Raw genomic sequence first — 17,041 nt, 5'->3', positions numbered from 1 at the left:
TCTGATGATTAGTGACATGGAGCATTTATTCACATGTCTATTGGCCAGTTGTATGTCCTCTTTGTTTGGAAAAGTGTCTATTCAGGTCCATTGCCCGTTAAAATTTTTTTTATCCTCACTGGAGGATATGTTTGTTCATTGATGAGAGAGAGAGAGAGAGAGAAAGAAAGAAAAAGAGAAAGAGAAAGAGAAAGAGAGAAAGAAACATCATTGTGAGAGAGAAACTTTAATTGGTTGCCTCCTGCATGTGCCTTGACTGGGGATCGAACTAGCAACCTAGGTATGTGGCCTCACTGGGAATGGAACTACCCAGCTAGGTCTTTGTCCATTTTTTTTTTTTGTTTATTTTGTTAATCCTCACCTGAGGACATTTTTTCCATTGATTTGTAGAGCGTGGAAGGGAGGAAGGGAGGGAGAGAGAGAGAGAAACATTGATGTGAGAGAGAGACATTGATTGGTTGCCTCCCATACAACTCCGACGAGGGCTGGGGATTGAACTGGCAACCCAGATATGTGCCCTTGATCGAAAATCAAACCCAAGACCTTTTTCTCCAAGGACTGATGCTCTAACCTCTGAGCCAAACTAACCAGGGCCCAATCTTTAATTGGATTATTTCTCTTCCTGGTATTGAGTTACATATTTTGGAAATTAGCCCCTTATCTGATGTACCATTGGCAAATATGTTCTCCCATACAGGGGATTCCCTTTCCATTTTTTTTTTATCCTCACCTGAGGACATTTTTCCATTTTTTGTTCAGATAGAGTGGGGGGGGGGGGAGAGAGAGGAAGAGAAACATCGATGTGAAAGGGACACATCGAGTGGTTGCCACCCGCATGACCCAATCAGATCTGGGGACAAACTGCAACCGAGGTATGTGCCCTTAGTGGGAACCGAACCTGGGTCTCTCTGGACCATAGGGTGACGCTCTAACCGCTGAGCCAAACTGGCCAAGGGCCCCTTTCTATTCTTTTGATGGTTTCTGTTGCTGTGTAGAAAGCTTTATAGTTTGATGTAGTCCTGTTTGTTTAACTTTTCCTTGTTTTCCTAGCCTTAGGAGATATATATGCAAAAATACTACAGTATGAGATACCTAAGATTTTACTGCCTATCTTTTCTTCTAGGCTCTTTATGGTTTTGTGACTTAGATTTAAGTCTTATATCCATTTTGAGTTTATTCTTTTATTAAAAAAAAAAAAAATTTGTATTTATTGTTGAAAGTATTACAGAGGCCCTCCTTTTTCCCCATTGATCCCCTCCACCTTGCTCCTGCCTCCACCCCAGGCTTTCATCTCACTATTGTCTGTGTCCATGAGTTAAGCATATATGCATTTTCTCTCTCTCTTTTTCTTTATGTTTATTCATTTGTTTTAGTTACAGATGTTTCTCCTTTTTCCCCCATTGACGTCCTCCTCCCCATTACCCCCTCACCCATCCCCAGCTTTGTTGTCAATGTCCATTGGTCATGCATACATGTATATAAGTTTGGTGGTTCATCTCTTCCCCTCTCAACTCCCCCTCCTCTGAGGTTTGTCAGTCTGTACCCCAACTCTATGTTTCTGGGTCAGTTTTGCTCATCAGTTTGTTTAGTTCATCATATTCCACAAGTAAGTGAGATCATGTGGTATTTGTCTTTCTCTGCTTAGCTTATTTTGATTAGCAAAATACTCTCCCGGTCCCTCTATGTTATCTCAAAGGATAAGAGAACTTTCTCTCTTACAGCTGCATAGTATTCCATTATGTACATGTACCACAGCTTTTTTATCCACTCATTTACTGATGGACACTTGGGTTGTTTCCAGATCTTAGCTAATGTAAATAGTGCTACTATAAACATAGGGGTACATATATTTTTTTCTGATTGGTGTTTCAGGTTTCTTAGGGTATATTCCTAGAAGTGGGATCACTGGATCAAATGACAGTTCAATTTTTAACTTTTTGAGGTAACACCATAGTGTTTTCCATAGTGGCTGCACCAGTCTACATTCCCACAAGCAGTGTACTAGAGTCCCCTTTTCTCCACACCCTCTCTAACACTTGTTTGATGATTTGTTGATGGTGACCATTCTGACAGGTGTGAGGTGATAACCTCATAGTTGTTTTAATTTGCATCTTTTGGATGATTAGTGATGTTGAGCATATTTTCATATGTTTCTTGGCCATTTGTATCTCCTGTTTGGAGAGCGTCTATTTAGGTCCTCTGCCCATTTTTTAATTGGGTTCTTTGTCTTTCTTTTGTTGAGTTGTATGAGCACTGTATATATTTTGGAAATTAACCCTAAGGGTTAATCTGATGCATCATTGGCAATTATGTTTTCCAATATAGTGGATTCCCTTTCTGTTTTCATGGTTGCTTCTTTTGCTGTGCAGAATCATTTTAGTTTGATGTAGTCCCATGTGTTCATTTTTTTCCTTTGTTTCTCTTGCCTTAGGTGTTGTCAGTGAAAATTCTGCTGCATATCATGTCTGAAATTTTGTAGCCTGCATTTTCTTCTAGAATTTTTATGGATTCACGAGTTACATTTAAGTCTTATATCCATTTTGAGTTTATTCTTGTGGATGGTTTAAGTTGGTGGTCTAGCTTCATTTTTTTGCAAGTAGCTGTCCAGTTTCCCCAACATCATTTATTGAAGAGACTGTCTTGACTACACTGTATGCTCCTGCCACCTTTGTCAAATATTAATTGAGCATATTGTCTTGGATTAATTTGTGGGTTCTCTGTTCTGTTCCATTGATCTATGTGCCTGTTCTTGTGCCAGTACCAGGCTGTTTTGATTACAGTAGCTTTGTAGTATAACCTGATATCTGGTAATATGATCCCTCTTACTTTCTTCTTCTTTTTCAAGATTGCTGTGGCTATTCAGGGTCTTCTTTGGTTCCATATAAACTTTTGGAGTGTTTGTTCTAGTTCTGTGAAATATGTCATTGGTATTTTGATGGGGATTGCATTGAATCTATATATTGCTTTGGATAGTATGGACATTTTAATGATGTTAATTCTTCCAATCCATGAACAAGGTATGTGCTTCCACTTTTTTATATCTTCCTCTAATTTTTTTTTTTTTTTTTTTTTTATGACCTGTAGTTTTCTTTGAAGAGGTCCTTTACTTCTTTGGTTAAGTTTATTCCTAGGTATCTGAATTTTTTTGCTGCGATGGTAAATTGGATGTTTATTTAGTTTCTCTTTCTGAGTTTATCATTGGTGTATAAGAATGCCATCAATTTCTTGACATTAATTTTGTATCCTGCTACTTTGCCAAATTCATTTATTAAGTCTAGTAGATTTTTGATGGAGTCTTTGGAGTTTTCTATGTACAATATTATGTCATCTGCAAATAATGACAGTTTCATATCCTTCTTTCCAATTTGGATCCCCTTTATTTTTTCTTTATGTCTAATTGCTGTGACTAAGGCTTCCAGTACTATGTTAAATAAGAGTGGCAAAAGTGGGCATCCCTGTCTTGTTCCCATTCTTAAGGGAATGCTTTTAGTTTTTGCCCATTGAGTATGTTGTTGGCTGCAGGTTTTTCATATATAGCCTTTATTTTGTTGAGATATGATCTCTTTATTCCCACATTGCTGATCGGTTTTATCAGAAATGGTTGCTTGATTTTGTCTAATGCTTTTTCAGCATCTATTGATGTGATCATATGGTTTTTATCTTTCATTTTGATTATGTGGTGTATCACATTTATCGATTTGTGAATATTGTACCATCCTTGCATGTCTGGGATGAATCCTACTTGGTCATGATGAATAATTTTTTTGATGTATTGCTGGATCCGATTTGCTAATATTTTGTTAAGGATTTTGGCATCTGTGTTCATCAGGGATATTGGCCTATAGTTTTCTTTCTTTGTAGTGTCTTTATCCGGTTTTGGAATTAGGATTATGCTGGCCTCATAAAATGAGTTTGGAAGTGTCTCATCTTGGATTTTTTGGAATAGTTCAAGGAGAATGGGTATTAGATGTTCTTTGACTGTTTGGTAAAACTTCCCTGTGAAGCCATCTGGGCCTGGGCTTTTGTTTTCCTGGGAGTTTCTTAATTACATCTTCAATTTCCTTTGTTGTTATTGGTCTGTTCAAGTTTTCTATCTCTTCCTGGTTCAGTTTTGGGAGGCTGTGTGTTTCTAGAAATTGGTTCATTTCTCCTAGACTGTCCAATTTGTTGGCGTATAATTTTTCATAGTATGTTTCGATGATCCTTTGTATTTCTGTGGTGTCAGTTGTTACTTTTCCTCTTTCATTTCTGATTTTATTTGGTTTCTTCTCTCTTTTTGTTTCTTGGTGAGTCTGGCTAAAGGTCCATCGATCTTGTTTATCTTTTCAAAGAACCAGCTTTTTGTTTCATTGATCTTATGAACTGTTTTTTTTAGTCTCTATTTTGTTTATTTCTGCTCTGACCTCTACTATTTCCTTCCTCCTACTAGCTCTGGGTTTTTCTTTTTGTTTACTTTCTAGTTCTTTAAGTTGTAAGGTTAGAAAGTCAACCAGGAATTTTTCTTGTTTCTTGAGGTAGGCCTGTAGTGCTATGAACTTCCCTTTCAAGACTGCTTTCACTGTGTCCCATAGATTTTGTGTTGTGTGTTCATTTTCATTGGTTTCCAGGAATTTTTAAATTTCTTCCTTGATCTCGTTGGTAACCCATTCATTGTTTATAACATGCTATTTAGCCTTTAAGTGTTTGAATGTTTTTGTGTGTTTTTATTGTAATTGAGTTCTAGTTTCATGCCACTGTGATCTGAGAAGATGCTTGATATGATTTCAATCTTCTTGAATTTGTAGAGACTTGCTTTGTGTCCTAACATGTGGTCTGTCTTTGAGAATGACCCATGTGCACTTGAGAAGAATGTATATTCTGCAGCTTTGGGGTGAACTGTTCTGTAAATACCAATTAAGTCCAATTGATCTAGTTTGTCTTGTAAGGACTCTATGTCCTTGTTAATTTTTTGTCTAGGAGATCTATCCAGTGGTGTCAGTGATGTGTTAAAGTCACCCACTATGGTTGTATTGTTATTGATCTCTCCCTTGAAGTCTCCAGAAGATTTTTAATATATTTGGGTGCTCCCATATTTGGTGCATATATGTTTACCAGGGTTATATTTTCTTGTTGGATTGATCCTTTTAATATTATGTAGTGACCTTCTCTTTCTCTTATTATGGCCCTTGTTTTGAAGTCTGTCTTGTCAGATATGAGTATTGCTGCACCAGCTTTTTTTCCCTTTCCATTTGCTTGGAAAATTTTTTCCATCCATTCACTTTCATCCTGTGTAAGTCTTTTGTTGTGAGGTGGGTCTCTTGTAGACAGCATATATATGGGTCGTGTTTTCTTATCCAATCAGCTACCCTATGTCTTTTGATTGGAGCATTTAACCCATTTACATTTAAGGTAATTATTAATAGATAGTTATTAATTGCCATTTTAATTTTATGCCTGTGTTTCTCTCTCTCTCTCTTCTCTCTCTCTGTTTCTTCTTCTTACAACAGTCCCTTCAGCATTTCTTGCAGTGATGGTTTGTGGTGGTAAATTTCTTTAGTTTTTTTTTTTTTTTTTTTTTTATCTGTGAAGCTCTTTATTTCTCCTTCAATTTTGAATGATAGCCTTGCAAGATAGAGTAGTCTTGGATTCAGACCCTTGCCTTGCATTACTTTGTACACTTCATGCCACTCCCTTCTGGCCTGCAGCATTTCTCTTGAGAAATCAGAAAAGAGCTCCCTTGTAGGTAACTTTCTGTTTCTCTCTTGCTTCCTTTAAGATTCTTTCTTTGTCTTTAATGTTTGCCATTTTTATTATGATGTGTCTAGCTGTGGGTCTTCTGGGGTTCATCTTGCTTGGGACTCTCTGTGTTTCCTGGACTTGTGTGACTTCTTCCTTCGCCAGTTTAGGGAAGTTTTCTGTCATTATTTCTTCCAACAGGTTCTTTATTCCTTTCTCTGATTTTTCTTCTTCCTGTATCCCTATAATGTGAATGTTGATACGTTTTATATTGTCCCACAGCTCCCTTAAACTCTCCTGCTTTAAAGAATTTTTTTCCATTTGCTGCTCTATTTGGGTGTTTTTCTATACCTTGTCTTCTAAGTCGCTGATTCGATCTTCAGCTTCTTCTAATCTACTATTGAACCCTTCTAAGGTATTTTTCATAACAGCTATGTCATTTATTTTCTCTTGATTTTTATGCATAGCTTCTACCTCTTTATGCGTAGCTTCTACCTCTTTTTTAAGCTGAAGTAGTTCCCAGTGAGCTCTTCATAATTCTTACTAAGTTGCTTGTAATTCTCACCAAACTGTTTGAGCACCCTTATAATCATTGCTTTGAATTCTTTATCTGACAAGTTGCTGTCTTCTATTTTCTGTAGTTCCTTTTCTGGTGATTCCTCTTTTTTTTTCCTTTGGGTGTTGTTTCTTTGTCTCCCCATTTTAGCTGTCTGGTAGCTCTAGACTTGGTGAGGGATGTTTGGATGTATAGGCAGCTCACTGTATATCAAATAAGGCTACTGTTTCTCCTAGACTGTTCTGTTGCGTGTCACCTCTTGCCTGCTGTAGATCCTGGAGGATTGACTACTGGGGGCAGGTATTGGTGTGTCCTGATAGTTGCTGCTGCTGGATCACGTGGGACCCTCTGGAGCTGTGTTCTCAGCTGGTCGCTGGTGCCCCCTGTAGCTGTATAGCTCAGGCCTTGCTGGAGCTGCACTCCCTGCCCACACCGTGGGCAGCTGTGTCTCATAGGCCTCACTGGAGCCCTGGGTACCCGCTGATCTTGTGGGTAGCTGGGTTGTACAGGCCTCTCTGGTGCCCCGGCTCCCCACCGCTCTTGTGGGCAGCTGTGTTGCCCAGGCCCCTAATGGAACCCCAGGTCCTGCTGCTGGTGGCTGGGGAGTGCTGCTGCCCAGTGGGGCTCAGCTCCTGCTCAGCCTTTTCTGTAGTTTTTGGGGATGGGTCTCAGCTGCTGATCTGTGCTTCTGTTTCCTGGGGATGGATGTCTGCTCCCCAGCCTCTGTTGCTGGGGGTATATCTTGACTCTGATTGGGCTGCTACTGTGGGGGATGGTGCTGGTCTCCCAGCCGTTTGCGGTTTCTGCAACAGGCACTCTGACAGCTCCGTTACTGTTCACTGGTCTGTGTTGACGCAGGGTGTCCACTAGTCTGATGGTGCCAGGTGCACTGGTGGGCTCAGGTTGCTGGGCCCTAGCTACTCCCACTGCCTCCTCCCAGGGAAGACCCGGGAACTTCTAAAATGGTGGGACCTCCCCACGGCGCAGGGAGAAGCGCCCTGAAGAGCTGCTTACCATGGTAGCCGGCTGCTCCGTCCACAGCACAGGAACCTTCTGCTCTGCTTCTCTGTACTGCACGAGTTTGGTCGTCCACTCATACTCTCTCACACACTAGTGTGCTCTCTCACACACTTACCCTCCCTCTGGTCCTGCTCTCTGCCATCATTCTGCCTTGAGTTTAGTCTTGTGTATGGTGTAAGTTGATGGTTTAGTTGCCTTTTTTTTTTTTTTTTTTGCACATACCTATACATTTCTCCAATACCATTTATTGAAGAGATTGTTTTTACTCCATTGTATGTTCTTATCTCCTTTGTGAAATATTAATTTACTGTAAAGGTGTGGGTTGATTTCTGGGCTCTCTGTTTTGTTCCATTAATCCAAATCCCCATTCTTGTGCCAGTAACAGGCTGTTTTGATTACAGTGACTTTGTAATATAGTTCGATATCCGGTATCATGCTCCCTCCAACTTTGTTGTTCTTTCTCAGGATTGCTGAGGCTATTTGGGGTCTTTTTTGATTCCATATACATTTGTGGAATAGCTATTCTTGATCTTTGAAATATGCCATTGGTATTTTAATAGAATTGTATTGAATCTATAGATTGCTTTGGGAAGTATGGGCATTTTAATGATGTTAATTCTTTCAATTTGTGAACATAGTATATGCTTTTACTTGTTTGTATCTTCCTGTATTTCTTTCTTCAGTGTCCTATAGTTTCCTGAGTACAGGTATTTTACCTCCCTGGTTAAGTTTATTCCTAAGTACTTTATTTTTAATTTTGTTATAATGATGAATGGGTATTGTTGGTGTATAAAAAGTGCCATCATTTCTGGATATTAATTTTGAATCCTGCTACTTTGCCAAACTCATTTATTAAATCCAGTAGTTTTTTGGTAGAGTCTGGGTTTTTCCGTGTATAATACCATGTCGTCTGCAAATAATGACAGTTTTACTTTCTCCTTTCCAATTTCGATGCCTTTTTTTTTTCTTCTTGTGTCACCGCAGTGGCTTCCAGTACTGTGTTGAATAAGAGTGGGGAAAGTGGACATCCCTGTCTTATTCCTCATCTTAAGGGAAATGCTTTTAGTTTTTTGCCCATTGAGTATGATGTTGACAGTAAGTTTGTCATATGTGGCCTTTATTATGTTGAGGTATGATCTATTCTCACTTTGCTGAGAGTTTTTATCATAAATGAGTACCGGATTTTATTGAATGTTTTTTCTGCATCTGTTGATATGATCATGTGATTTCTTTTCTCCTTCATTTTGTTATGTGATGTGTCACATTTACTGGTTTGCAAATATTGTACCATCCTTGGTTCCCCAGAATAAATTGCATTTGGCCATGGTGTGTGGTCTTTTTAATGTATTGTGGATCCGAGTTGCTAATATATTGTTGAAGATTTTAGCATCTATGTTCATTAGGGATATTGACCTGTAATTTTCTTTTTTTGTAGTGTCTTTATCTGGTTTTGGAATTAGGATAATGCTGGCCTTGTAAGTCTTCTGTCCTCTTGAATTTTTTTGAAATAGTTTGAGGAGGACAGGTGTTAGTTTTCCTTTGAATATTTGGTAAAACTCCCCTGTGAAACCATCTGGTCTAGGAATTTTATTTGCTAGGAGTTATTATTTTTATTGCATCATTTTTATTAGTTGTTGTCAGCCTATTCAGGTTTTCTGATTCTTTCTGATTGAGTTTTGGAATATTGTATGTTTGTAGGAATTTGTCCATTTTGCCCAGATTGTCCAGTTTGTTGGCAATAGCTAGTTATTTCTAGTATTTCCATATAATCCTTTGTATTTCTGTGGTGTCAATTGTTACTTTGCCTCTCTCTTTTCTGATTTTATTTATTTGGGTCCTCTATTTGCTTCTTGATGAGTCTGGCTAAAGGTTCATCAGTCTTGTTTATCTTTTCAAAGATAGTTGTCCTGTGGGATCCAGTGGTGCAGTCTCCTTCATCTCCCGATGGAAGAATGCTGCCACACATTCTTTTAGCAAAATGGGATGGTCCAGGTTCTTTCCAGAAAATGTTGTGAATTGAAGTGCTTTCTATTGAATAATTAACTAGATGAAGATAACATATTTCTTTTTGTTCTTAGAAATATACTGCTCATTCATTTTCTTGAGTGAGACCATTCACCTAGGACATCATCATCTGAAAACTATAATCTGATTTATTGCATATATGATCATTTTCACCATCATCATTAGAGTCTAAACAGTGGTTTTCAACCAGGGATGATTTTGCCTCTGGGCATATTTTGCAGTGTCTGGGGACATTTTTGGTTGTTAGAACTGGGTTTGGAGGGGAGGTAGTCTGCTGCTGGCATCTACTGGTTATAGGGCAGAGATGCTACTAAACATCCTATAATGCACAAGATAGTCCCCCACCAAAGGGAATTATCTGGCCCAAAATGTCAGTATGCCTATGTGGAGAAACCCCTGTCTAGAATACTGTTGTTTGACTCTGTAGTAAAAACAAATCTAATCTTTTGGCTTTCATGTGTTTTTGTAGGATTGGTCCAAAGGAAGATTTTTTCCACTGTTTGAAATGTAACTTATGCCTAGCTATGAATCTTCAAGGAAAGCACAAGGTATCAGTTTGCATAATTAAAAAGTATTAACAATGTTTTTACAAACCAGTTTAAAACCTAATATGTTTGGAATCATGCTAATTTTCAGTGTTATCAAGTACAACTACTATGCTTTTTATTTTTAAGCAGTGTTAAGGAGCAGATGTTCTAAAATATATGCTTAAGAATAACTGATCTATTCCTTTTCTTTATAGTATGTAAGAGCACTTATATCAATTATTAGTATATTGTTGTCTATTTCTAAATGGGTTAATGAATCTTTATCATTGGTATTAGTTTAAAAAATATCCTTTAAAATGCATAGTATAGCCTGGCCGGTATGGCTCAGTGGTTGAGCATTGACCCACGCACCAAGAGTTCGCTGGTTCAATTCCCAGTCAGGGCACATGCCCAGGTTGTGGGCCAAATCCTCAGTGGGGGCAGGGGCATGCAGGAGGTAGCTAATTGATGCTCTCTCTCATTGATGTTTTTATCTCTCTCTCTTTCCCCCTTCCTCTCTCTTTAAAATTAATAAAGAAAAAAAAATTAAATAAGATGCATAGTATAGGAAAAATATACTGTTAGCATACTGCATTCCAAGAAAATTCAGATAATAATTTTATATTTTCTTTAATAATTAGACAAATATTTTTAATCTGGGTGTAGCAATTATATCATGATCCCAGGGCCTTTAAAATTATTTCTCATTATTTAGGGAAAAAAGTAAACTATCATTCGTAGTACTGGTTCTATCTAACATAAGAATTTAGAGAATGGACAGACTAGTGAGGGTTTTTAAAAATAGATACTAGATAATAACTGCCTTATAATAGTAAAGTGGTAAGGGAAATTGAAGTAATGCACATATGGGATATAGTGACAAGACATAACGGAGAAAGAATGGAGCTGAGTAAAGATGACCCTCAGGGTTTTTAGCTCTGGCTTATGGTACTTGTTTAATAGATTGTGAATTTGTTTGAGTTAAAAGGATTGAGTTTTGTTGTATAGACTTGAGTTTGGGGTGACAGGAAGATATGCTATGTTGTCTTTAAAAAATGTATATATTTTCTCTTAAGATATTTTTGTTTTACTTCTCAGTTATCTTTAATTGTCTGTGTTGGTAAATGGTCCTACCATCTACTGTAGTGCTTACTTAAAAATCCCCGGCATCATCCATGGCTTGGCGCTTTCCTTTACTTCCCCACATCTAATCAGACACTGTCTTGTCAAGTTAAGAACCCAGACCCTAGAGGTATCCTGTTGGAGCTCAAATGTAGTTTTGTTTCTCCATCTCTTACAAGCATGTAATTTTGGAAGTTATTTAGCTTCTCTAGGCCTCAAGTACCTCATCTATAAAATAGGGTAAAAGTTATACATGTTTCATTTAGAGTTGTGAGAATTAATTAGGCTAGTACAGGTAGTGAACTTAGCATATGGCATGTAGTAAAATCTTGATAATATGAACTGTTATTATAAATATTATTAAGTGGTTTAGTTTTGGAGTAAAATACATATAAAATAGGTTCGAAACATCATTACCTCTGCAATTTTGGCAAGACTTGAGTCACTGAGTTTTCTTATCTGTACAATGAATATGATTTGAATAATTACTATGTATTGAGCAATTTTATTATTTCAGGTACTCTGCCAAGTCTGAAAAGGTTGTGAGAGTTAAATTGTTCTTGTCTAAAATATAGGAAATGTATTAATGTTAATTATTATCTTGAGTAAATTGGTGTTCTTTCCTTATTTGTTTTTATTAATAATACTATTGTCATATCTGTTATTTCCATCTCATTAAGAAGTGGTAATTTGAGTTTCTCTTTTGAACAGTGTATTGAAAATGTTTCCCGGCAGAACTGTCCAATATGTTTGGAGGTAAGGTTAGAATATTTTTTGCTTTGGAAATATCCCTTCTTGAATTTAAAATGCTTGGCTGTTTATAGTGTCTTCATGTAAGCAGTAACATTTATTTCTTTTCACAGGACATTCACACATCTCGTGTTGTTGCTCATGTCTTGCCATGTGGACATCTTTTACATAGGTAAAGTAACTTTGGTTTCTTTTCTCAAAAATGTTTGAATTAGTGGAAATATTTTTTGTTTTACTAAAATAATGTTTTTGTTTTTTTTTTCCCCCAGAACGTGTTATGAAGAAATGTTGAAAGAGTGAGTGGGATTTAAAAATGTTACAATTGTAAGATGTCTGGGTTTTTTGTTTTCTTCTTTTTCATTGCTATTAGCATGTTGGGCATGGTGCATATTTATCTTCAGATAGGTAGGGGAAATGAGTAGTGTTTAACTGGGCAAAGCATCTTGGAGGATAAGGACTACATTTTTGTCCTCATGTTTCTGTTATGCCTTATCTCATCCTACAAACTGAGACAGACACCTCTGATTTTCTAGCTACACTCATTAGGGAGCATCGTCTCTGTCAGAGGCAGTCATAGCTTTGTAAAAATGCTGAGGCGTGTTGTTCAAAATTTTGTTAAGTCATTATATTGGCTCAGTAATGACCTGCAAAGAAAGCTTATCTAAACAAGATTACCTAAAGCTGAGACTTTATTTTGGGGGAAGGATGTTAAATTGAGATAAGAATAGTTAGGAAAGAGGAGACCGTGCAAAATGTATATTTTGGTCCTGCAAATTGATGAGCAGAAGTTTCAATTTATAATAGCCAGATAGAAGGAAACTTTCAGAATTTTAGGAAATAATATTTGAATAAATTTTAAGGAATATATGTCTTCTTTACTTGAATATATTCAGATATTGAGGTTATTTAGCTAAAAAGCTTAATTGATTTTAAAAATATATTTAATATAGTCTGCAAAGACTGTGGACTAATTTCTGCTCATTTAGAGGACTGAGAAAAAAGAGGTAGGTTCAAAAAATGCCGTATGAGTCCTGGCCAGTGTGGTGCAGTGGTTAGAGTGTTGGCCTTTGCACCAAAAGGTCACAGATTTGATTCCCGGTCAGGGATACATACCTGGGTTGCAGGTTTGATCCCTGGCTCCAGTTGGAGTATGGAAGGGAGGCAATCAGTTGATGTGTCTCTCACATTGATGTTTCTTTCTCTCTCTCCCTCTCTCTTATCCTCCCTCCCCCACTTCAACTCTCCCTAAAAAAAAAAAAAAATCAATGGAAAAAATATCCTCAGGTGAGGAGTAACCAAAAAAAAAAAAAAAAAAAAGCCATATGATACAGAATTTCACTGAAAATTTTTATAGTGTAAAAGTTTACAGGTTTGTAACAGCTTGTCTTGAAATACAGAATAATGCTATCTTGGATAGTTTATGTACCAGGTAGCATTTATCTTGTATACCTGGGTTAATATGCTCCTAGTTTAATGTTTGGAAAATAACCTTCCTATCTTTTCTAGAGGCTACCGATGTCCTTTATGTATGCACTCTGCTGTAGATATGACAAGGTACTGGAGACAGCTGGATGATGAGGTAGCACAGACCCCTATGCCATCTGAATATCAGAACATGACTGTGGATGTGAGTAGAATTAATGCTGAAAACTTTTAAAGTCCCTTGTTGATGTTTCTGTTTATTTTTGTCCTTTTGATCAAATCTGTCTAAAAAATACTGCTTTGGCATAGATGGCAGTGTGATGATTAATGGGAAGGACGCACAAAATAATCTTTAAATTTTAGTTACATTGATCTTAAAAGACTAGGGAAAAAAGTTCTAAGAATACCGTTGTGCAATTCTTCCTAACACTAGGTGGCAGGCACAAACTTTATTCTGAAATAGTTACACATTACTTACCAGAACCAGTAATGTAACTGAGTAGAGGTGAATAACTGGTTTGATGTTTTATTTTAAATTGTTTTATTTTCAATTTGTCAAGCAAACATATTTTCTGATTTTTGAAGATCACGTTTTGTTTTTTTATTTTTTCCTTTATTGATTTTAGAGAGAGAAGAAATAAGGAGAGAGAGATAGAAACATGGATGAGAGAGAACATCGATTGGCCGCCTCCTGCATGCTCCCCACTGGAGTTGAGCCCACAGCCTGGGCATGTGCCCTGACTGGGAATCGAACTGGTGACCTTTTGGTGCATGGGTCGATGCTCAACCACTGAGCCACACCGGCCTGACACGTTTTGTTTTTTAATGTTTATTACCCTTGCTTATTCTTTTAAAATTTGAGCTTATTAGCCTGTAACCTAAAATATAAGAAGTATTTCTGTGTCTTTTTTGCCTTATAGAGAATAATAATCTTTTCTTCATTAATTAGATTTGATGCTGTCTATTCTCGGCATAGTATATTGAATTACAGATCAGAATTAGAATTCTAGATAGCTTTCTGGTGCATTAGTAATTTTTGGACATCTAAATTTTCTAAACATCATCAGTTTAGCTACTTCTACACAAAAGGACTAGAACCACTTATAAAAGACAAATAAAAAAATTTTTTTGTTTTAATCACACTGGGGCATTTTATAATTCATGTGGATAATTGAATTGTTGGTAAGGTCTGTGATCACTTTTGGAATGCTAACTCATAATTGTGATGTTTCACTAGAGGCCACACTGTGCCATGTCCCACATAGATGATTTTTTAAAATAACAGCTTTAATAAGATATCATTCATATACCATACAACTCATTAATTTAAAGTTTACAATTTAGTGCCTTTTAGTATATTCTTAGAGTTGTACAAACATCATCAACATGAATTTTAGAATATTTTTGTCACTCCAAAAAGAAACCCTGTACCCATTAGCAGTCATTCCTCAATTTACTAACTCCAGGCAACTACTATTCTCTATAGTTAGATCGTATTCATAAGAGAATTATTTTCCAAATTATAATTTAGAGTAAATTTGGAAGTTTTCTCCTTAATATGGTGTGACTTTTCTAAAGCTAATGCTTTTCTCACATAGTATTGATCAATTTTCAGGTTAACACCTTTTTTGTTTTTCAGGATCTTAGTACTAGAAAAGATTAATTCCTAAGTGGCATCTTATTGGCATTTTAAGGATGAGCCAAAAGCTTCTCTTTGTTCAATTTTAGAAACTACTTTTGAACTTTAATTCATTCCTGAGGTATAGAAGACTAGGTATTTAATATATGAAACTTAAAGAAGAAGAAGCAGAGGGTCCATTGTCCAGGAAAATGTGGTGCTGAAGACCTTTACCATAAATGACCCAGTTTCAAGTTTCCGCAGTTAAAACTGGCCCCACTAGCACTTTCACATACGTATTCCCCCTGACTCTTTAAAATCCTCTGATTATAAGCCATTGAGGAGTTTGCGCTTTTGAACAATAGCTTTCCCATTCTCTTTGCATAGTGCTAGCAATAAAGCGACTCTAATTTCTCCACTGCAAAAACAAAATTTTATACTAGTACTATTTATGCTACTTGGGAGCTATTTTAAAATAGTCTTCTTGGCTCAAATCTACATTTTCATTTTCTGAATTCAAAGTAGCCTCTTAGAGTTTGCAGGAACAAAAAATGTGTATTTTTACTTATGGAAATGGTTAGACTCATAGATATGTGTCTTCAATATAATTTTTGAGGAATTGTTTTGAGCAATGCCACTTTATAAAGTTTAATGTACTTAATTTGAATTTATCTCTTCACTTTTAGATTCTCTGCAATGATTGCAATGGGAGATCTACAGTCCAGTTCCATATATTAGGCATGAAGTGTAATATCTGTGAATCCTACAATACTGCTCAAGCTGGAGGTTGTAGAATTTCACTAGATCAGCAATGACCAGCCTAATACTGCACTGGAAAACTCAGCATTTTCTGATAGAAAAAGGCTATCCTTAGTATCCTATTGTCATAATGTGTCAGAATCTATGCATTAGAGTTGTGTTTTGTACTAGTGTCACAGCATAAAGTCATATTGCAAATACTTAAGGATTCAGGGTCTCTTTATGGAATTATCATAGCTCTATATTTAATGAAAGTCACTGCACTTGTGTTTTGATAGAAAATTCCTTTAGTGTCAGTTGTTTGGAAGCCGATGATGTTTGCCGCTGAAATTCATATCTGTAGAAGTATGTTATACTTTCATGGAGGTTTGCTTTAAGTGGCACTATGCACGCAGAATTCATTTCTAGTTTGACAGAACTGTAATAATTCTAAGTATTATTCTTGACTTTTAAGGGCTGTACTATAATAAGAATATGTTTTATCTTACTGTTAAAATCTAATTCCATATGCTTTAGAAACTATTTCTGACAGTCCTTTGTATCTTGTAAATGTGAATTTTGACATAATAACTGCTAATAAAATTATATTGAAACAGTTTTTTATAGAAAGTTTTTTCCAAGACTATCTGTTTTTGGCTCAATTAGGGCAGATTATACTGCCCTAATTATAATGTAAAAGAAATATTCTTTTCTTTCTTTGTTTTTTCTTTGCGGTATTCTTTCATAAGAGTAGTTGGGAAAAATGTAAATTAATAGAACTCTTCTAAGCCTTAAGACAACCATTAACATTGACAATAATTTTGTTTTGGTTACCCACAATTATTTCTTTAAAGAATAACTCGGTAAGTATTTAGTGAGCTACTACTTTGTGCTGGGTATGGTTCTAGATGCTGTAGAGAGAAAAAAAACAGTATAGACAAAGTCCCTGCCCTTATTATGGTACATTCTAGTATTTCTCATACTTGACAGGCTTCTTCTTTGTTTTTTTTTTTTAATTCTCATCTGAGGATATTTTTCCACTGGAAGGGAGAGAGACATTGATGTGAGAGAGAGACATTGGTTGGTTGCCTCCTGCACGACTCCAACCAGGGCCAGGGATTGAACTCACAACTTAGGTACATGTCCTTGACAGGGATATGAACACACGACTCTGTCTGCAGGCCAACGCTCTAATCACTGAGCAAAACTGGTCAGGGCTTCCTTGTTTTGTTTGTTTTTATGTATGCAGTGGTTGTCTTTGTTGTAAGTGGGTGGGTTCTTTCGTCCTTAAATGCTTGAAAGTAGATAGATGAGTAGAAAGAGCACAGAATATTCCTGCTAAGATCTCTGATTTTATAATACTTTTTTAAAACGTATGTAGTAGAATTAAATATACCTCTTAATTCAGGAACAATGAACCCAACAATGCTTGATGATCCTGAACTTTTGCAGTATTATCTCAGTATCCAACTTAGCCTGTTTCTAAAAAGCTTCAGGTTAGGAAGTAAAATATGTACTTATCAGTCAACACCTATTACATTTCTAACT

General features: G+C 36.6%; 1 protein-coding gene across 2 annotated transcripts in view; it reads left to right on the top strand.

The window, feature by feature from the left end:
- The window catches only part of RCHY1 (ring finger and CHY zinc finger domain containing 1), a 29,538-nt gene extending 13,229 nt beyond the window's left edge, over positions 1–16,309 (top strand). Inside the window, exons 4-9 of one of the 2 annotated variants that reach the window (XM_036260969.1) lie at positions 9,786–9,864; positions 11,677–11,721; positions 11,829–11,887; positions 11,985–12,011; positions 13,222–13,342; positions 15,442–16,309. In XM_036260969.1, coding sequence (XP_036116862.1) covers positions 9,786–9,864; positions 11,677–11,721; positions 11,829–11,887; positions 11,985–12,011; positions 13,222–13,342; positions 15,442–15,570 — 460 coding nt within the window. In that variant the 3' untranslated portion in view covers positions 15,571–16,309. The remainder of the gene's footprint in view (positions 1–9,785; positions 9,865–11,676; positions 11,722–11,828; positions 11,888–11,984; positions 12,012–13,221; positions 13,343–15,441) is intronic. The other variant, XM_036260976.1, reaches the window with a different exon arrangement.
- Positions 16,310–17,041: the final 732 nt, after the last annotated feature.

Source organism: Molossus molossus, unplaced genomic scaffold (genome assembly GCF_014108415.1).
Source record: "Molossus molossus isolate mMolMol1 unplaced genomic scaffold, mMolMol1.p scaffold_m16_p_1, whole genome shotgun sequence".
Lineage (NCBI taxonomy): Eukaryota > Metazoa > Chordata > Mammalia > Chiroptera > Molossidae > Molossus > Molossus molossus.
This window is presented reverse-complemented; position numbering and strand designations above follow the sequence as displayed.